General features: G+C 45.2%; 1 protein-coding gene across 7 annotated transcripts in view; it reads right to left on the bottom strand.

The window, feature by feature from the left end:
* The window catches only part of LOC129840886 (N-terminal EF-hand calcium-binding protein 1-like), a 91,091-nt gene extending 77,739 nt beyond the window's left edge, over positions 1–13,352 (bottom strand). For 3 of the 7 annotated variants that reach the window (XM_055908934.1, XM_055908931.1, XM_055908941.1), the window contains exons 1-2: positions 13,057–13,351; positions 829–853 (exon numbers count right to left, since the gene is read on the bottom strand). In XM_055908934.1, the coding sequence (XP_055764909.1) occupies positions 829–853; positions 13,057–13,182 (151 nt within the window). In that variant the 5' untranslated portion in view covers positions 13,183–13,351. Of the gene's footprint in view, positions 1–828; positions 854–13,056 lie in introns of all 7 variants that reach the window. The other 4 variants (XM_055908933.1, XM_055908958.1, XM_055908951.1 and 1 more) reach the window with 3 other exon arrangements.
* Positions 13,353–23,012: the final 9,660 nt, after the last annotated feature.

Genomic DNA, 23,012 nt, shown 5'->3' with positions numbered 1-23,012 from the left:
TCCCAACATAGAAAAACACACATAGACAACCCACCCCAACTCACGCCCTGACCATACTAAATAAATACAAAACAAGGGGAAAAAGGGCAGGAATGGGACACAATGCAACAAGCTGTTTTATATTTGGCGCATGTGCTGCCAAAGTTGCAGCCTTCTATGTGCTAGTGATAAAACTGAGCCCACAGCAAAAACAATTCAAGCTATTGAACTTTTGTTTTTTATATTAATGTAATACAGTGAACGACTATGCTTTTAGGCCTATGCATGCAATGCCTTGATGCATTTAGCGCTCAAATCTGACAGCTGAACTGTGAGGTGGACAAGTATTGTTTCAGCAAAGTAAAAACGATTAAAATAGGCTATAAAGTTTTGCATATGCTACACATTGAAACACAAGGAATTGTGTTTTTGTACTTTGTTATAGGCTGTTAAGGACACGTAATGTGTGCTGAAAACACATTTGGCCAATATCCCTCGTTTATTGATGGCACTGGCTGTGCCAGGTCGGATGTTTCTTTCTCTCTCTCTACCCTCGGATCTGAAAGAGTCTCTCGGATCCGAACGGGCACGGGTCTGTTTTCCACAGGCTTTTTCAGAAATGGGTCTGACTGTCCTTGGGTCTATTCGGAACAGGCCTGTGTTTTACTTTCTTTTAATTTATGCATATTAGTTCTGTGGGAATGCCACGAAAGCCACGATTGAATGAACCATAATAACAACCGCATATTTCCCCACTAAATGGTACCGTGTGAGGATGATCCTTTAGAAATGGAACAAGAACTGTAAAAACAACACATTCACTTGAGACAAAATCTGTTGTTTACTCACCGTTTTTGTCAGCGCGGCAGAAAATCTGAAAGAAAAGGGAAAACATTTAGGTATTGATTTTAACAAAGCGTCAAAATAGGGTTTCTTGCAAGGCTATTTCAAATTGGGGTAATTCATCATAAATACAGTTCCCAGAGACTGTGATATTCTTTTCTTTTAATGGAGCATTTGAGGGTAGGCTATTCCATCCTAATTTAAATATATATTGTGACAAGGAAACAAGCATGCAGAGAAATGCGTACATCCACTTATCCACACATTTATTCATACTCATAGATTTTATTTGTTTTACAAGGGATCCTAACTCAATCCAAAGAGCATAAAACAACCCTTAAATGTGACAAGCAAATGCTCAATCTGATTTCTCCATCACTTGTGTAACGGCTGCCTTCCCTCTCTTCACGAGAAGAGAAGGTGTAACAGGGATCGGACCAACACGCAGCGTAGCCAGTGCTCAACATGTTTAATAAAACGATAAAAAGTGAACACTTAACACGATACAAAATAACACATGTTGCAAACCGATACAGCCCTATCTGGTGAAGAGAAAACACAAAGACAGGAAACAACCACCCACAAACCCCAACACAAAACAAGCCACCTATATATGATTCCCAATCAGAGACAACACAAAACACCTGCCTCTGATTGAGAACCATATTAGGCCAAACATAGAAACAGACAAACTAGACACACAACATAGAATGCCCACCCAGCTCACGTCCTGACCAACACTAAAACAAGCAAAACACACAAGAACTATGGTCAGAACGTGACAGTACCCCCCTCCTGAGGTGCGGACTCCGAACGCACCCCCTAAAACTCTAGGGGAGGGTCTGGGTGGGCATCTGTCCGCGGTGGCGGCTCCGGCGCTGGACGAGGACACAACTCCACCATTGTCTTTGTCCCCCTCCTTAGCGTCCTTTGAGTGGCGACCCTCGCCGCCGACCTTGGCCTAGGAACCCTCACAAAGGGCCCCATCAGACTGAGGAGACAGCTCCGAACCGAGAGGTAGCTTAGGACAGAGAGGTAGCTCAGGACAGAAAGGCAGCTCAGGACAGAGAGGCAGCTCAGGACAGAGGCAGCTCCGGACTGAATGGCAGCTCCGGACTGGAGGGCAGCTCATGACTGGAGGGCAGCTCATGACTGGAGAGCAGCTCATGACTGGAGGGCAGCTCATGACTGGAGGGCAGCTCATGACTGGAGGGCGGCTCATGACTGGAGGGCGGCTCATGACTGGCGGGCGGCTCATGACTGGCGGGCGGCTCATGACTGGCGGGCGGCTCATGACTGGCGGGCGGCTCATGACTGGCGGGCGGCTCATGACTGGCGGGCGGCTCTGGCAGCTCCTGACTGGCTGGCGGCTCTGGCGGCTCCTGACTGGCTGGCGGCTCTGGCGGCTCCTGACTGGCTGGCGGCTCTGGCGGCTCCTGACTGGCTGGCGGCTCTGGCGGCCTGACCAACACTAAAACAAGCAAAACACACAAGAACTATGGTCAGAACGTGACACTACCCCCTCCTGAGGTGCGGAATCCGAACGCATCCCCTAAAACTCTAGGGGAGGGTCTGGGTGGGCATCTGTCCGCGGTGGCGGCTCCTGCGCTGGACTAGGACACCACTCCACCATTGTCTTTGTCCCCCTTCTTAGCGTCCTTTGAGTGGCGACCCTCGCCGCCGACCTTGGCCTAGAAACCCTCACAAAGGGCCCCATCAGACTGAGGAGACAGCTCCGAACCGAGAGGTAGCACAGGACAGAGAGGTAGCTCAGGACAGAGAGGTAGCTCAGGACAGAGAGGTAGCTCAGGACAGAGAGGCAGCTCAGGACAGAGAGGCAGCTCAGGACTGAATGGCAGCTCATGACTGGAGAGCGGCTCATGACTGGAGGGCGGCTCATGACTGGCGGGCGGCTCATGACTGGCGGGCGGCTCATGACTGGCGGGCGGCTCATGACTGGCGGGCGGCTCATGACTGGCGGGCGGCTCTGGTAGCTCCTGACTGGCTGGCAGCTCTGGCGGCTCCTGACTGGCTGGCGGCTCTGGCGGCTCCTGACTGGCTGGCGGCTCTGGCGGCCTGACCAACACTAAAACAAGCAAAACACACAAGAACTATGGTCAGAACGTGACACTACCCCCCTCCTGAGGTGCGGAATCCGAACGCACCCCCTAAAACTCTAGGGGAGGGTCTGGGTGGGCATCTGTCCGCGGTGGCGGCTCCAGCGCTGGACTAGGACACCACTCCACCATTGTCTTTGTCCCCCTTCTTAGCGTCCTTTGAGTGGCGACCCTCGCCGCCGACCTTGGCCTAGGAACCCTCACAAAGGGCCCCATCAGACTGAGGAGACAGCTCCGAACCGAGAGGTAGCTTAGGACAGAGAGGCAGCTCAGGACAGAGGCAGCTCAGGACAGAGAGGCAGCTCAGGACAGAGAGGCGGCTCAGGACAGAGAGGCGGCTCAGGACAGAGAGGCGGCTCAGGACAGAGAGGCGGCTCAGGACAGAGAGGCGGCTCATGACTGGCGGGCGGCTCATGACTGGCGGGCGGCTCATGACTGGCGGGCGGCTCATGACTGGCGGGCGGCTCATGACTGGCGGGCGGCTCATGACTGGCGGGCGGCTCCTGACTGGCGGGCGGCTCCTGACTGGCGGGCGGCTCCTGACTGGCGGGCGGCTCCTGACTGGCGGGCGGCTCCTGACTGGCGGGCGGCTCCTGACTGGCGGGCGGCTCCTGACTGGCGGGCGGCTCATGACTGGCGGGCGGCTCTGGTAGCTCCTGACTGGCTGGCAGCTCTGGCGGCTCCTGACTGGCTGGCGGCTCTGGCGGCTCCTGACTGGCTGGCGGCTCTGGCGGCCTGACCAACACTAAAACAAGCAAAACACACAAGAACTATGGTCAGAACGTGACACTACCCCCCTCCTGAGGTGCGGAATCCGAACGCACCCCCTAAAACTCTAGGGGAGGGTCTGGGTGGGCATCTGTCCGCGGTGGCGGCTCCAGCGCTGGACTAGGACACCACTCCACCATTGTCTTTGTCCCCCTTCTTAGCGTCCTTTGAGTGGCGACCCTCGCCGCCGACCTTGGCCTAGGAACCCTCACAAAGGGCCCCATCAGACTGAGGAGACAGCTCCGAACCGAGAGGTAGCTTAGGACAGAGAGGCAGCTCAGGACAGAGGCAGCTCAGGACAGAGAGGCAGCTCAGGACAGAGAGGCGGCTCAGGACAGAGAGGCGGCTCAGGACAGAGAGGCGGCTCAGGACAGAGAGGCGGCTCCGGACTGGCGGGCGGCTCATGACTGGCGGGCGGCTCATGACTGGCGGGCGGCTCATGACTGGCGGGCGGCTCATGACTGGCGGGCGGCTCATGACTGGCGGGCGGCTCCTGACTGGCGGGCGGCTCCTGACTGGCGGGCGGCTCATGACTGGCGGGCGGCTCATGACTGGCGGGCGGCTCCTGACTGGCGGGCGGCTCATGACTGGCGGGCGGCTCCTGACTGGCGGGCGGCTCCTGACTGGCGGGCGGCTCCTGACTGGCGGGCGGCTCCTGACTGGCGGGCGGCTCCTGACTGGCGGGCGGCTCTGGCGGCTCCTGACTGGCGGGCGGCTCTGGCGGCTCCTGACTGGCGGGCGGCTCTGGCGGCTCCTGACTGGCGGGCGGCTCTGGCGGCTCCTGACTGGCGGGCGGCTCTGGCGGCTCCTGACTGGCGGGCGGCTCTGGCGGCTCCTGACTGGCTGGCGGCTCTGGCGGCTCCTGACTGGCTGGCGGCTCTGACGGCTCCTGACTGGCTGGCGGCTCTGACGGCTCGGGACAGACGGGCGGCTCTGACGGCTCGGGACAGACGGGCGGCTCTGACGGCTCGGGACAGACGGGCGGCTCTGGCGGCTCGGGACAGACGGGCGGATCTGACGGCTCGGGACAGACGTGCGGATCTGACGGCTCGGGACAGACGTGCGGCTCTGACGGCTCGGGACAGACGGGCGGCTCAGATGGCGCTGGGCAGACGGATGGCTCAGATGGCGCTGGGCAGACGGATGGCTAAGACGACGCTGGGCAGGCAGGCAGCTCAGACGGCGCTGGGCAGGCAGGCAGCTCAGACGGCGCTGGGCAGGCAGGCAGCTCAGACCTGCTGAGGCGCACAGTAGGCCTGGTGCGTGTTGCCGGAACTGGTGGTGCCGGTTTGTAGACACGCACCTCAAGGCTAGTGCGGGGAGCAGGAACAGGGCACACTGGACACTCGAGGCGCACTATACACCTGGTGCGTGATACCGGCACTGGTGGTACCGGGCAGAGGACACGCACCTCAGGGCGAGTGTGGGGAGAAGGAACAGTGCGTACAGGGCTCTGGATACGCACAGTAAGCTTGGTGCGTGGTGCCGGAACTGGTGGTTCCGGGCTGGAGACACGGACCACAGGGAGAGTGCATGGAGGAGGAACAGAGTTCTGGAGACGCACAGGAAGCCTGGTGCGTGGTGTAGGCACTGGTGTTACTGGGCTGGGGCGAGGAGGTGGCGCCGGATATACCGGACCGTGAAGGCGTACAGGAGCTCTTAAGCACCGAGCCTGCCCAACCTTACCTGGTTTAATGCTCCCCGTAGCCAGGCCAGTGCGGCGAGGTGGAATAGCCCGCACTGGGCTGTGCTGGCGAACCGGGGACACCATGCGTAAGGCTGGTGCCATGTACACCGGCCCGAGGAGACGTACTGGAGACCAGATATGTTGAGCCGGCTTCATGGCACCTGGCTCAATGCCCACTCTAGCCCGGGCCGATACGTGGAGCTGGGATGTACCGCACCGGGCTATACACACGTACAGGAGACACCGTGCGCCTTTCCGCACAACACGGTGTCTGCCCGTACTCTCGCTCTCCACGGCAAGCCCGGGAAGTTGGCGCAGGTCTCCTACCTGACTTCGCCACACTCCCCTTTAGTCCCCCCCCCCCCCCCCCGCAAGATATTTTTGGGGTTTCTTCTCGGGCTTCCTGGCCAGCCGTGTTTCCTCATCACACCGGTTCCTGTTCGTGGCTGCTTCCGCTCTCCTAGCTGCCTCCACCTGTTCCCATGGAAGGCGATCCTTACCAGCCAGGATCTCCTCCCATGTGTAGCAACCCTTTCCGTCCAACACCTCTTCCCAAGTCCATTCCTCCTGGTACCGCTGCTGCTGCTGCTGCCCATTGCTATGCTGCTTGGTCCGAGATTGGTGGGTGGTTCTGTAACGGCTGCCTTCCTCCTCTTCACGAGAAGAGAAGGTGTAGCAAGGATCGGACCAACACGCAGCGTAGCCAGTGCTCAACATGTTTAATAAAACGATAAACAGTGAACACTTAACACGACACAAAATAACAAATGTGGCAAACCGATACAGCCCTATCTGGTGCAGAGAAAACACAAAGACAGGAAACAACCACCCACAAACCCCAACACAAAACAAGCCACCTAGATATGATTCCGAATCAGAGACAACACAAAACACCTGCCTCTGATTGAGAACCATATTAGGCCAAACATAGAAACAGACAAACTAGACACACAACATAGAATGCCCACCCAGCTCACGTCCTGACCAACACTAAAACAAGCAAAACACACAGAACGTGACAACTTGGGGGATTATTTCACATTATCACAATTCCAGTGGATCAGAAGTTTACATACACTAAGTTTACCACGCCTTCAAACAGCTTGGAAAATTCCAGGAAATTGTCGTGGCTTTAGAAGCTTCTGATAGGCTAATTGACATAATTTGAGTCAATTGGAGGTGTACCTGTGGATGTATTTCAAGGCCTACCTTCAAACTCAGTGCCTCTTTGCTTGACATCATGGGAAAATCAAAAGAAATCAGCCAAGACCTCAAAAAAAAAGTCTGGTTCATCCTTGGGAGCAATTTCCAAACGCCTGAAGGTACCACGTTCATCTGTACAAACAACAGTACGCAAGTATAAACACCATGGGACCATGCAGTCGTCATACCGCTCAGGAAGGAGACACGTTCTGTCTTCTAGAGATGAACGTACCTTGGTGCGAAAAGTACAAATAAATCCCAGAACAACAGCAAAGGACCTTGTGGAGATGCTGGAGGAAACAGGTACAAAAGTATCTATATCCACAGTAAAACGAGTCCTATATCGACACAACCTGAAAGGCCGCTCAGCAAGGAAGAAGCCACTGCTCCAAAACCGCCATAAAAAAGCCAGACTACGGTTTGCAACTGAACATGTGGACAAAGATTGTATTTTTTGGAGAAATGTCCCCTGGTCTGATGAAACAAAAATAGAACTGTTTGGCCATCATGACCATCGTTATGTTTGGAGGACAAAGGGAGACGTAACTTCCTGTTTTTCAGTGTACGGAAACGCATGCATGATCGCACAGTCACGTACACAATAATATTTTACACACGGTCAACAAAGAAGCCATCAAACCTTCAGAGGAGAGTCTTTTGAAGCATCTGCCTTCTCCTTCTGCCTAATTCAACGTTTGCAAGCTGAAGAACACCATCCCAACCGTGAAGCATGTGCGAGCAAGGAGGCCTACACACCTGACTCAGTTATACCAGCTCTGTCAGGAGAAATCGGCCAACATTCATCCAACTTATTGTGGGAAGCTTGTGGAAGGCTACCCAAAACGTTTGACCCTAGTTCAACAATTTAAAGGCAATGCTACCAATTACTAATTGAGTGTATGTCAACTTCTGACCCACTGGGAATGTGATGAAAGAAATAAAAGCTGAAATAAATAATTCTCTCTACAACTATTCTGACATTTCACATTCTTAAAATAAAGTGGTGATCCTAACTGACCTAAGACAGGGAATTCTTACTAGGATTAAATGTCAGGAATTGTGAAAAACTGAGTTTAAATGCATTTGGCTAAGGTGTACGTAAACTTCCGAATTCAACTGTACATTCCCATGATTCATTTTGCTTGTTTAAATGACAGATTTGAAGACATCTATTTTACACTTCAATAAACAACAAAAAAAATCACATTGAATGTAACACCTTAGCTTTCCTGTCTTCCTTGGAAATGAAAGAAAATGTATTAAAGAAACCCATTTCTTATCTGTCTAAATATTATTTACTTGGCATTTGCTTCTAGGTGGCAGTGAGAAAGTCCCCATATTTTGCTAAAGTGTTTTGAGAGGATAATGCATCATTTACAACGTGCAGATAAAGGTCAGTCTTGCTTCCCAGAGCGTCTGTTTCAGATGGCACGTGGGAAGGTGTTAAACTAGTGGGAACCTCGAGTCCTACTGACACTGTTCTCTGAGGGGAAGGAGACTGCTGCCCAAGTGACTGCCTGAGGATGATCTCCCTCGTCGTAACTTCCTGTTTTTCAGTGTACGGAAACGCACGCACGATCGCACAGTCACGCACACACAAATATTTTACACACGGTCAACAAAGAAGCCATCAAACCTTCAGAGGAGAGTCTTTTGAAGCGTCTGCCTTCTCCTTCTGCCTAATTCAAGAAGTTGAGATCTGAGGTTGTATTCCTATTGCGTTCAAATTGCAGCTTAAGACCATGATTATTTGTGTCCGATTTACAAATATTACGCACAGCTTCACACTCCAATGATTTCAAAATGCTATCATAAACGGTGACTTTTCTACGTTACCTATAGGGGAAAATATGACATAAGATGACACATTTCCAAGGTCAAAATATACAACGGTATCGTAGAACTATTTAGCCTTGTAATATATTCATATCACAAAGAGCTCATCCACTTATCAACCAAGTGAATTAGCCAAACATTCTCTTACGCTATATTTGGGTTGTTTATCTCGAGAGCGATAGAAAATCTAATAAAAGTTGGCATCAGTTGGCATTGTCAGGCAGGACTGCAGTCATCTCAATAAATCAATATTCTGAACTGCACAATACATTTTCAAGGAGATGATAGCAAAGGCATATTTTTATCTAAGCGCATTCATTATTCTTCCTTTGGTTAGTGCATGGTGAGGAGAGAGGGTCACATAAATAACATATGATCCCAACTCACTGTGATGAAACAAAGAAACAAGAATCCAATTAAAAGTAGGCAGTAAAAACCTCAACGGAGCTTCGGGGTGTTATATGAATAAGATATCCACAAATGAACAGATCCAAACTCACTGTGATGATCAAGGAACAAATAAACCAACAAACAAGGGATGCTGTAAAAACTACACTGTCACTTTAGTGTGCTAGTATTCAAGGTTACTGTAAAAGCCGATGGAAACAGCAGTCTATCTAGCTTTTCCATTATTGCTTCCATTATTGCTTGTGTCAAGCTTTGCAGAAACATTGCTGCTGCTTATAACTATCTAAGATGTGCCAAATAAATGATCTCTAACTAAGGGCTCCAGCTATACATTTGGTTTGCTAACTTACTAGCTAAGTGGCTAGCTTGCTAGACCAAACTTCTTTGTTACAGCAGAGACAATCCCATCCAGGATCAAGATCCTTGGTGCCTAAATATGTTGTGTCCAAAAAAATTAACCATTTTTAAAATACTTTTTTAGGTTTGGAGAGCAATAGCGCCCCCTGTCAGTAATATCAAATACCCCGGTATGGTACAGGAACGGTATGAAGGTATGAAAATCTGGATACTGCCCAACCCTAGTGATACCACCCAACAAACACACACACAGTCTTGTACAGCTAACCTTGTGGGGACACAATTCAGTCCCATTCAAATCCTATTTTCCCTAACCTGTACTCTTACCCTAACTAGGGATGCACGATATATCGGTGAACATATCGGAATTGGCCGATATTAGCTAAAATGAAAACATCGGTATCGGCCAATGACTAGTTAAATGCCGATGTGTAAAACCGATGTCAAAGCCGACATTAATTACTATATAACGAAGGGACATGATGTAATGACGCCACGTAAAATTTTGCACTATACCTGCAACACAGCATTCTGAAACTAGCCCACAATGTCTGCTTTTGGGATCAAGCAGTCAACAAGTCAAGCAGTCATTTCAAAGAGTAACAAAAAAGGCAAGACAATGGAATTTCATTGCCCTTGACAATCAACCATTCTCTGTTGTGGGTGATGTTGGCTTCGCTGACTGGTCGAGAACCGGTTAACACTACCAAGTGCGTTATTTTTCCGATGTTGCCCTACCGGAGTTACACAGTAATAGCGTCACTGCTATTAGCTTCATGACATACATACTATGGAACCCCGTTTGGGTCTTTGCATGTCAAAAAAGATAGTAGCACTGTCAAAGCTGTACAAAACAGTCAGCAAACAAGCAAACACCGGCCACAAACGATGTGTTTACAATACCGCATAGGTAATAAAGAAAGATTTGTTCGACCGCAACTTCTGGGGTTGCTAGCTTTAGCTTGGTACCTAGCTAGCACCAATACAACCAGCCTGAAAACAATGACCAGTAGAAACTGCAGTCATTTTCATTATTCTTAGCGATGATTTAGGAATCCTTGTGAGTAAGTATTAGCTAGGTTGCCACTTGTTGTTCAACTATTGAAGTTGAACTTCAGTTCATGAAAATAAATAGCTTGCCAGCTACTTAACCCTGTTGCCCAAAGCTAACGTTATATGCAGCCAGCTAGATTCATCTGGCTAGTGACGCTCGACGGGACCGGGTTATGTGTTGTGAAGCTAGCCACAATAAGGATTAGGCACAATAGTGGAATTTGCAGGTTGCCTTCAAAATAAAGGTATGTAATTGAAAGTGATGCAAATGAACACAAATAGTAGAATTACACTATACTTTTATTTTGAAGATGTTGGGTTCTGAGAATATGAAATGTTACTTATTCATGTCACTGATGAAGTCCTAAGGTTGAGGGTCTACACCAGACTTTAAGGGGTATAGGAGGAAGGTATATACTGGGTGCAACTAAGCTTGGAATGTGTTGAGAGCAGGGAAGCGATTACATGTGACAGGCATTGATAAGGGGAGACGGGTGGAGATCTTAGAAACTAACAATGTCACTGAGGGAGAGAGGGTAATGTATAATGTTTACATTGTCAGGATATGTTGTTAGCCATCAGGGATCCTCTGGGCGGAGACGAGACACAGTCTGGTATCAATAACCATGACAGCCTTGAGTTGGGAAGGAGTGAGCACTTTGGGGTAGAGGTCAGGTTAGGTGAAGTGAGGAAGAATAGATATCACTAAGGTTCTGTCTAGTAACAGAGATGCATTGGCTGTTCGGTTGTGGAGGAGGAGACTCAGCCTAAGAGAAAGGGTTAAATATCAGTGCTTGTGTTGAATATTTGTCTGAATTAAAGCTGTAATGGGAAGAATTAAACTTGGTTAAGCTTCTCTCGTGTCCGTGAGTTATTTACTCTAAAAAATAAGAACCTAACAAAGGCTAACTGCAAAGTCCACTATTGTGGCTAATCCTTATTGTGGCTAGCTTCACATAGATGGGTCCGACCACTATTAATCAAATAAGAACTGTCTTATAAATTAGGGTTATTTTAGATGATGACACCTAACTATATCACCTAGCTATATAGTTAGCTAGCTAACTATAGCTAGTCAAACAGATGGTCATTTTGCTATGTTTTTGGGGAAGAACATTGTTTGCATTCATGAGCTAGCTAGCTTTTTTTTAATGACCAGCACTGTAGGTGCATAAGACAACTTTACTAGCATCATAGCATACGTATCGATGAATCGTTGTGACATATATGAAATACAAGTGATAGTGTAATCAATGTGTAATAAATACGTAAAAAAATGTATGATCGAGTTCAATTTTTATGTGACGTGCAGTCATATTCAGGTCCTGATTGGTCAAATAGTTTTAAATAGTGTCTCTTTTGAAACGCAAAGACCCAAACGGTGTTCCATAGAAATCCTGGTTGAGAATGGAACGACTGAACAACGAAACAGCACAGCAAGTGAAAGAAATAGGTTTTGATTATGTTTTACTGGTAATGGGAACATACGTAAAGCCAACAAAATAACTTTTTGGTCAGTGTGGTGTGTTTGTGTGTGTGTAACCTTTATTTAACTAGGCAAGTCAGTTAAGAACTAATTCTTATCTACAATGACGGCCAAACCCAGACAACGCTGGGCCAATTGTGCGCCGCCTTATGGGACTCCCAATCACGGCCGGATGTGATACAGCCTGAATTCGAACTAGGGACTGTAGTGATGCCTCTTGCACAGATGCAGTGCCTTAGACCGCTGCGTCCATGTGTGTGTGTTAACTATTTAACTGTACTAGAATGCGTAAAAAGGCCGCTAAAATTTTAAATATCGGTTATCGGTATTGTTTTTTTTGGCAAGGAAAATATTGGATATCGGTATCGGCCAAAAATGTAATATCGGTGCATCACTAACCCTAACCCAAAAAACCTAACATTAACCCTAGCTCCTAACCCTAACAAAATGACCCCAGTTGGTCAAATTTGTTTGTTTACTATTCTTGTTAAACCCACACCCACACCCACACCCACACCCACACCCCCACACACACACGGAGGTTGAGTTCAATATATAGTAGTCAAATATTATATCAGGAGTCAATGAGTGCAGCAAGGTGTGGTGGAGATATGGGCACTTAACCTCAATTGAATGTTTGTGTCGGTTACAGTAGGTCGATAATGGTGTCTTTAGCCACAATTTGGCAAGATGTATTTACCATTAATTTTTAAAACAAGATGCTTACAAAACAAGTAGTTAATCTCCATGATGATTGATTATAAATACATAGAGGTTCACTGGTTTTTAACACCATTAGCCTATAGTTCAACTCTGCATAATAGTTTTTGTGCATGCTTACAAGGGTGGGTATAATTTGTGTTACGTTCCAACAGTAATCTGTTCCAAAAACTTAGTAAATAACAAGGTTGTAAACAAACAAAGCATACAAAGTTGTATCGCGGGAGAATAAGATACCAGGTAGGGAGGGAGTGGGCAATTTTGTTTAGTTTTTCACTCACCACGTTTATTCTGAAAAATGTTTGTCCTCACTCTGGTAGCCTATGTACAAACATTAAGAATAAGCTACGTGGTGAGTTGATGCCTATTCGGCAGCTAGTTAGCTAGGTGAATTGATCATGCTACTTTATATGCGTTGTTTGTTGGCATCCTTGTTATTTACGAAGTTATTGGAACAGATTCCTGTTGGAACGTTCAACAAATTATACCCACCCCCCAAATTAACATACATCAACCATAGGCAAATAAAGAATTGCAATAGGTTGATTGTTTCTGACAGCAGTGTGCAGAGCTTTCAGAGAGAATATGTGACTACTTACATCTTTGAAAATTGGAAGTCCATTAACAGGGCTATGCAGTAGCTGCGGTTGTTCCTGCTGAGCGCGAAGATGCTTATTTTTCGCCGACTGAAGGCACATAGTGATCATCTCTGTGCACGCCAACATCTTGATGTGGAAGATGTATAGCCGACTTGTAGACACCTGCTCTTTGGAAAGTGTAGCCTTTTGACAAGGGGTTCAAAAGTGTCGCCCTGCCCTGTTAAACCGAGGCAACAGTGATGTTGATCTGCAACCGTGCTCCAGCAGTGATGCTTCTCTGCAACTTTCTGCGGTAGGTAACCCCACCTTCTAGAGCGCTGATTGGTCAAAATCTTTGTTGCGCATCCCTGCTAGGCAAGAGGAGGAAAAGCTACCACGTGGCGCAATAATAACATTATTTTACAATATAAATGGTAGAAAAGGCTAGAATAGGCGAATTTTAAACATTAGGAGCAAATAAGATTGATAGAGCTACAATAAGGATGTTGATATGAAGGAAATCAAATTTGGCCTAACTCTAACTGTAGGTTAAAGGTAGACTCAGCGAAATGAGCAGATAATGGTCCTGTTTGAGAGAATTAAAACTGTGATGTATCATGGGTAAATTGATGTGACCAAGCTACAAATAATAATGAGTAGTTATTTATGATACAAGCTTTTTTACTGGGTAAAGTTCATGATGCCATTGACCTTAACAAGGGCCCCAGGACCAGTGGAAACAAGATAGCCCCATAATATCTGAGATCCACCACCATATTTTTTCTGCTCATGCATTCTCATTTCAACGCCAAACCCACTACTGGTGTGTGTGGCCAAAATGTTGTACAGCAAAGGTAAATGCCTGGAGTTTGCTAAACGGCATTGGCACTTGGATTGGAACCGATGCTTTGATCAAATGACATGAAAAGGTAGCTCTTTGGCCGCGTACACCCCAGTGGTGGTTAGCATCTACATTTTACCTACAGTAAAATATGGTGGGTCTTTGATGTTATGGGACTATTTTGCTTTCACTGGTCCTGGGGCCTATTAAGGTCAACCTCATCATAAACCTTTAGCCAAAAACCCGGTTGCCTCTGCCAGGAGGCTGACACTTGGCTGCAAGTGAATCGTCTAGCAAGACAGTAATCCCAAGCACACATCAAAATCCACACAGAAATGGTTAATTGGCCACAAAATCAACATTTTGCAACTCAGTCTCTAGACATAAAACCCATTGAAACCCTGTGGTTTGAATTGAAGAGGGCAGTCCATGAGTACATACGAAGGATATCAAGCATCTGGAAGGTGTTTGTATAGAGGAATGGTCTAAGATTCCTCCCAAACATTTTTTTTAAAGGATCAGTGGTGTTATCCTCACAAGGGGAGGTATAGAAAGGTATTGAAAACAGGGGTGTCAATAATTTTGTATTACTTGTTTAACAACATCTCTTTCTCTGAGTAATTGTATTAGTATAAAATAATATAAGTTCCATTTTTGGGGGGGAGCATACAATATAGCTCAGTATTTGAATTCAATATTTTATAGTCATTTATCGAGGGTGTTAATAATTTCTGACCCCACTATAGATGTCTGAGGTTTGTTGGGCCATACATTGCCATCTGCTGGTGATAGGCTAGCCTATGAATGCGAATACCAGATATATTTTTTTAAACACACACACACACACACAAAGTATAGGCTATGGATAACAATACATTGTAGATAATATAATAGAACATATTATTTGTTCTAATATATACTTATTTTCCCCTTCTCACACATGCACCCCAACCTGTGCAGGGGAGAGCTTTTGTCACTGAAGGTCCAGTGCAGAGATTGTGATTTGTGTACTCTTATGAATATGTATTACTGTAATCCTGTTTCAAACAAGCAAAACATAAACTCTAGTTAATAAATAAATGTTGCTTGTTTAACATTTTCTTTATTGTATCTTGTTTTGGCTCCCACAAGATTTAGTTTCCATGTGTAAAAATATTTTATTTTATTTTCATTTTGGAAGTGAATCTCTAATTTCTAGAAATTCTTATTTATCATGCAAAAAACGTGGCCTACTAGCTATGTTGTTGCTCACATTGCCTTACGTTGGTCACATGACACAGATGTTCCCAAGCGGTCTTCCCTTGTTAACATAGCCACAAAGTCATGACTATGGCTAATCCCCGCCCATTTATCAAATGTGTCTTCTTAAAATCAGATATTAAACCTAACCTTAACTTTGTCTAACCCTAACCTGTTTTTCAACAACAACAAACAAGTAGAATCTTTGTTAATTATATCATAAATAGGACTGGTGGAGTTATGTCACACATGCAGCTAACTAAAATATATGGAAATGTCTGCTCTATCCACAATTACAACCAACTAATTGCAGCATTACTGCAGAAATGGAAGAGGGGGGAAAGTAAGGAACTTGTCTGTCGGCCCTGCATCAAAAACCAAAATTGGTTAAAGAAAATTCTGATAAGTAAGTATACCAGTTTCATTTAAGGTCCAAAAAATTGACAGCTGTTCATATAGATTGAAAAATTGCTTGGAAGAGATTTTCAATGTAACGATTCCATGGCACATGGTTTATGAATTGATACACAAAACGACGCTGGATTCAAAACATCACATTTTTCCATTTCAATTATTATACAAATTCTTGCAACCAAATATGTTATATATTTGGGGGATACAACCATCCCAGCTCTGCAGATTTTGCTGCGAAGAGACAGAATCATTTATTTTGGTACTATCTATATGTAACTTGTTTTTGGTCGCAGGTCCAAGAATGGCTGAAAAATTGCAACACAGTCAATCGATCAATAATATTACAATACTTTTAGCAAAAATGTGTATCTTTCATTTACAATCTGTAGATACTATTAGAAGAGAAAGGTTCAGAACTTTTGTGAAACATCACAGCACAGTTGAAAAATATATGGCAAATAGAAATAAAAATGTATGGTGTTAAGAGATAGATGGGAGTGGTTGAGTGGAGCTGAAGTTTGGGACTTAAAACAACAAGATAACCAATGTAAAAAATATACTGTGTCCGTAAAATGTATATAGGTTCAGAACTTTTGTGAAACAGCACAGTTAAAAATATATGGCAAATAGAAATTCCACTGGATGGTCTTCAGAGATAGATGGGAGGGACTGAAGGTAGTTGAAGGGTGGGATTAAAAACAAAAAAGAACTATTGTAAAAAACATTGTCCGTAAAATGTATATAGCATGTATGAGCTGGAAGTAGAAGCTTAAGTGTTGTCCATTAGTTTACTCCAATTAGGGGATGGGTGGTGGGGTTTGTGGAAAATAATAAGGACAATATATTTATATACTGTATATATTTACAAAAAAATATATGGGGGATTTGTCACGTTCCTGATCTTATTTCCTTTGTTTAGTCTTTGTTTAGTTGGTCAGGATGTGAGCTGGGTGGGCATTCTATGTTTTGTGTTTCTATGTTGGGTTTGTTGTTTGGCCTAATATGGTTCTCAATCAGAGGCAGGTGTTTGTCATTGTCTCTGATTGGGAACCATATTAGGGTAGCCTGGTTTCACTGTTTGTTTGTGGGTGATTGTTCCTGTTCGTGTGTTCATCGGTTCTGTGTTCCCATGTTCAGGACTGTAGCGGTTTCGGTTCATTCTGTCAGTTTGTTGTTTTTGTTCGTCGTTTAAATATCCTAATTAAAATATGGATTATCATCACGCTGCATTTTGGTCCTCCTCTCTTTCACCCGAAGACAGCCGTTACAGGATTAGAAATGATGCAGACAATTACATTGATGGAAGCTACAATCTATCTGCAATATTAAAGCTGATCTACCCCCCCAACAAACAAAAAAATATTACAAAAATACTTGCCTAACCCTATCCTTAAATTAAAACCTGTTGAGGCTGGGGGCGCTGTTGTCACTATTTATGGTAATCTTGTAATTTTTGAAACGGCTTCCTACAAAATTCTTGATCGTACAATATGCATATTATTATTATTATTGGATAGAAAACAGTCTATAGTTTCTATAGGAGTTGAAATTTTGTCTCTAAGTGGAACAGAACTCATTCTACAGCAATTTCCCTGACATGGAGTCAGATTTCAGAAATGTTGGCCCCTGATCTGGAGTCAGTTAAAAGGCCACTGTTATTGCTATGAGTATACGGACACTGCTTACGTCTTCCCCTGGATGCCTTTACGTGATGACGATTTGAATGGGGTCGATTGCGCGTTCACAGGCACTACAAATTAAAAAACCCTGTAGCTAGTCACTCTTTTGGAGCTGCGTCATGCGCCTGGAGGACACCGACCCGCACCTGTTCCAAGCATTAGTGTTGGGAGTAATCTTTCTCCTGTCATGTTAAGACTCGTTATAGGAGTTAAAAACATCATAAGGTAGTTAATTTAAAGCGTTTTATAGCAATTTATATCCGTTTAGTGCGATTTTGGGACATTTATTTCTGAAACGCTGTGAATCGCTGGGCACGCTTCCAGTTCATGCTGAACGCAGTTGGCATTTCCACATGGCAAGAGGACAGCTTTCCACCAAAAGACGATTAGACCCAAGAAAGGATCCTTTGCCCAAGATACTGATGGAAGAACAGCTCAAAGTAGGACATTTTTATTATGATAAATCGTGTTTCTGTCGAAAAATGTTAGTGGCTTAGGACGCCATGTTTTTTGACGTAGCTTCGCTTGGCGCAAACTGTATTGAAAAGTAAGGATATTTTAAAAAATTTAATTCCGCGATTGTATTAAGAATTAAATTGTCTATCAATCGCTGTCCACCCTATATTTTTTAGTCACGTTTATGAGTATTTATGTATAAGAGTAGATCACTGTCTAATATGGCGCACGGACATTTTCTCACCAGCTGGGCTACATTTCACATTGTCTAACCATGATTTTGGTGGCTAAATATGCACATTTTCGAACAAACTGTATATGTATGTTGTAATGTGATGTTACAGGGGTGTCATCTGAAGAATTCTGAGAAGGTTAGTGAAAAAAATAATATATTTTGGCGATGTTGACGTTATCGCTCTCTTTGGCTAGAATCAATGCTGGGCTGCTATGTGCTATGTGCTATGCTAATATAACGATTTATTGTGTTTTCGCTGTAAGACACTTAGAAAATCTGAAATATTGTCTGTATTCACAGGATCTGTGTCTTTCGATTAGTGTATGCTGTGTATTTTTACGAAATGTTTGATGATTAGTAAGTAGGTAAACACGTTGCTCTATGTAGTTATTCTAGTCCATTTGTGACGGTGGGTGCAATTGTAACCTATGCCATCTACCTGAAATATGCACATTTTTCTAACAAAACCTATCCCATACCATAAATATGTTATCAGACTGTCATCTGATGAGTTTTTTTCTTGGTTAGGGGCTATAAATATCTTAGTTTAGCCGAATTGGTGATAGCTACTGGTGTTGGTGGACAAATAAAAGATGGTGGATTATGCTAATGTGTTTTTAGGTAATAGATGTACATCTTTACATATTGTGTCTTCCCTGTAAAACATTTTAAAAATCGGACATGTTGGCTGGATTCACAAGATCTGTGTCTTTCATTAGCTGTATTGGACTTTAATGTGTGAAAGTTAAATATTTTAAAAAAATATTTTTTTTGAATTTCGCGGCTCTGCCTTTTCAGTGGGGGTGGGGGGGAGTGCCGCTAGCGGCACCCTCATCCTAGACAGGTTTTAAGACAAGACACATTTTTTAAGCCAATTTAGATTTTGTGGGTGGGAAATCTGACTTTGTGGCTGTGTTATCTAGTCGAAACAAAGCCTGGGCTCTGCTCAACTCCATTGGTGGAGTTCATCAAACTTCCTTCACCATAGAGTTAACTTGAGTCAGTGGAAACCTACCTCTCAAACACTTTCCAGTAGGGTTTTCAGAGGTTAGCTTTCCCCACAGCTGTCTCCATGTGAACTACAATGTCCTGATGTCCTAGCCGTGTCTGAATCCTGGCTTAGGAAGGCCACCTGAAATTTCAATTCCCAACCACAACATTTTCCGACAAGATAGAACTTCCAAAGGGGGCGAAGTTGCAATCTACTGTGTAGTTCTGTCATACTATCCAGGTCTGTGCCCAAACAATTCGAGCTTCTACTTTTAAAAATCCACCTTTCCAGAAATAAGTCTCTCACCGTTGCCGCTTGTTATAGACCCCCCTCAGCCTCCAGCTGTGCCCTGGACACCATATCTATCTTCAGAGTTTGTACTGTTAGGTGACCTAAACTGGGATATGATTAACACCCCGGCCATCCTACAATCTAAGCTAGACGCCCTCAATCTCACACAAATTATCAAGGAACCTACCAGGTACAACCCTAAATCATGGGCACCCTCATAGATATCATCCTGACCAACTTGCCCTTTAAATACACTTCTGCTGTCTTCAACCACGATCTCAGTGATCAATGCCGCATTGCCTGCGTCTGTAATGGGTCCGCGGTCAAACAACCACCCATCATCACTGTCAAACGCTCCCTAAAACACTTCAGCGAGCTGGCCTTTTTAATCAACCTGGCCCGGGTATCCTGGAAGGATATTAACCTCATCCCGTCAGTAGAGGATGCCTGCCTCTTTAAAGTGCTTCCTCACCATCTTAAATAAGCATGCCCCATTCAAAAAAATGTTGAATTAAGAACAGATATAGCCTTTGGTTCACCCCAGACTTGACTGCCCTTGATCAGCACAAAAACATCATGTGGCATATTGCATTAGCATCGAATAGCCCCCGCGATATGCAACTTTTCAGGGAAGTCAGGAACCAATATACACAGTCAGTTAGGAAAGCTGAGGCTAGCTTTTTAAAACAGAAATTTGCATCCTGTAGCATTATTCCAAAAAGTTTTGGGACACTGTAAAGTCCATGGAGAATAAGAGCACCTCCTCCCAGCTGCCCACTGCACTGAGGATAGGAAACACTGTCACCAATGATAAATCTACGATAATCGATCATTTCCAGAAGCATTTTTCTATGGCTGGCCATGCTTTCCACCTGGCTACCCCTACCCCGGCCAACAGCTCTGCACCCTCCGCAGCAACATGCCCAATCCCCCCCCCCATTGCTTCTCCTTCACCCAAATCCAGATAGCTGATGTTCTGAAAGAGCTGCAAAATCTGGATCCCTACAAATCAGATGGGCTAGACAATCTGGAGCCTCTCTTTCTAAAATGATCCACCGAAATGGTTGCAACCCCTATTACTAGCCTGTTCAACCTCTCTTTTGTATCGTCTGAGATTCCTAAAGATTGAAAAGCTGCCGTGGTCATCCCCCTCTTCGAAGGGGGAGACACTCTAGACCCAAACTGTTATAGACCTTTATCCATCCTGCCCTGCCTTTCTAAAGTCTTCGAAAGACAAGATAACAAACAGATCACAGACCATTTCGAATCCCATCGTACCTTCTCCACTATGAAATCTGTTTTCCGAGCTGGTCATGGGTGCACCTCTGCTACGCTCAAGGTCCTAAACGATATCATAACCACCATCGATAAAAGACAGTGCTGTGCAGCCTTTTTCATTGACCTGGCCAAGGCTTTCGACTCTGTCAATCACCGCATTCTTATCAGCAGACTCAATAGCCTTGGTTTCTCAAATGACTGCCTCACCTGGTTCACCAACTACTTCTCAGATAGTTCAGTGTGTCAAATCGGAGGGCCTGTTGTCCGGACCTCTGGCAGTCTCTATGGGGGTGCCACAGGGTTCAATTCTCGAGCCGACTCTTTTCTCTATGTGTCAATGATGTCGCTCTTGCTGCTGGTGAATCTCTGATCCAACTCCTCGCAGACGACACCATTCTGTATACATCTGGCCCTTCCCTGGACACTGTGTTAACAAACCTCCAAACGAGCTTCAATGCCATACAACACTCCTTCCGTGGCCTCCAATTGCTCTTAAATGCTAGTAAAACTAAATGCATGCTCTTCAACCGATTGCTGCCTGCACCCGCCCTCCTAGCATCACTACTCTGGACGGTTCTGACTTAGAATGTGTGTACAACTACAAGTACCTAGGTGTCTGGTTAGACTGTAAACTCTCCTTCCAGACTCGCATTAAGCATCTCCAATCCAAAATGAAATCTAGAATCGCCTTCCTATTTCGCAACAAAGCCTCCTTCACTCATGCAGCCAAACATACCCTCGTAAAACTGACTATCCTACCAATCCTTGACTTTGGCGATGTCATTTATAAAATAGCCTCCAACACTCCACTCAGCAAATTGGATGTAGTCTATCACAGTGCCATCGTTTTGTCACCAAAGCCCCATATACTACCCACCACTGCTACCTGTATGCTCTCGTTGGCTGGCCCTCGCTACATATTCGCCGCAAAACCCACTGGCTCCAGGGTCATCTATAAGTCTCTGCTAGGTAAAGCCCCGCCTTATCTCAGCTCACTGGTCACCATAGCAACACCCACCCGTAGCACGCACTCCAGCAGGTATATCTCACTGGTCATCCTTTGGCCGCCTCTCCTTACAGTTCTCTGCTGCAAATGACTGGAACGAATTGCAAAAATCACTGAAGCTGGAGACTTATTTTTCCCTCACTAACTTTAAGCATCAGCTGTCAGAGCAGCTCACAGATCACTGTACATGTACACAGCCAATCTGTAAATAGCACACCCAACTACCTCATCCCCATATTGTTATTTATTTTTTTGCTCTTTTGCACCCCAGTATCTCTACTTTCACATCATCATCTGCACATCTATTACTTCGGTGTTAATGCTAAATTGTAATTATTTCTCCACTATGGCCTATTTATTGCCTTACCTCCCTAATCTTACTACGTTTGTACACACTGTACATAGATTATTCAATTGTGTTATTGACTGTACGTTTGCTTATCCCATGTGTAACTCTGTGTTTTTTTTGTCGCACTGCTTTGCTTTATCTTGGCCAGGTTCCAGTTGTAAATGAGAACTTGTTCTCAACTGGCCTACCTGGTTAAATAAAGGTGAAATAAAAAAAGAAAAACACAGTCCCGATGCTGTGTTTTAACGTTTAGAAACATCAGTAATCATCGCATGCAAAACAATTTTCGAAACATATGGCCCTTGTCTTTCCTATTGGCTATAATGAATTTTTTAAGTAAAAAATATTCACTCGCTGTAGCAATTTTGCACACACCCATATGCTGTGTGACTCCAACTGACGAACTCAACTTCCTCCCCAGTTATGCCAGCAGCATACCACCCTGCATACCACTGCTGGCTTGCTTCTGAAGCTAAGCAGGGTTGGTCCTGGTCAGTCCCTGGATGGGAGACCAGATGCTGCTGGAAGTGGTGTTGGAGGGCCAATAGGAGGCACTCTTTCCTCTGGTCTAAAAAATATCCCAATGCCCCAGGGCAGTGATTGGGGACACTGCCCTCTATAGGGTGCCGTCTTTCGGATGGGACGTTAAATGGATGTCCTGACTCTCTGAGGTCATTAAAGATCCCATGGCACTTATCGTAAGAGTAGGGGTGTAACCCCGGTGTCCTGGCTAAATTCCCAATCTGACCCTCAAACCATCATGGTCACCTAATAATCCCCAGTTTACAATTGGCTCATTCATCCCCCTCCTCTCCCCTGTAACTATTCCCCAGGTCGTTGCTGCAAATGAGGACGTGTTCTCAGTCAACTTACCTGGTAAAATAACGGTAAATAAATAAATAAATTACACACAGGTGTTCAAAGCACACAGGGTTGGGAAGGTTACTTTCTAAATGTAACCTGTTACATTTAGTAGTTACCTGTCCAAAATTGCAATCTGTAACGTAACGTTTGGATTACCCAAACTCAGTAACGTTATCTGATTACTTTTAGATTACTTTCCCATTAAAAGGCGCAGGTTAGTAGCTGGCACAGCCACAAAGTTATAAAATCTGATTTTAAATGTAACCTTAACTTTAACCACACTGCCTAACCCTAATGTTATATTAAGACTAAAAAGCAATTTATTTTCATAAAT

The sequence above is a fragment of the Salvelinus fontinalis genome, chromosome 3 (assembly GCF_029448725.1).
Source record: "Salvelinus fontinalis isolate EN_2023a chromosome 3, ASM2944872v1, whole genome shotgun sequence".
Lineage (NCBI taxonomy): Eukaryota > Metazoa > Chordata > Actinopteri > Salmoniformes > Salmonidae > Salvelinus > Salvelinus fontinalis.
This window is presented reverse-complemented; position numbering and strand designations above follow the sequence as displayed.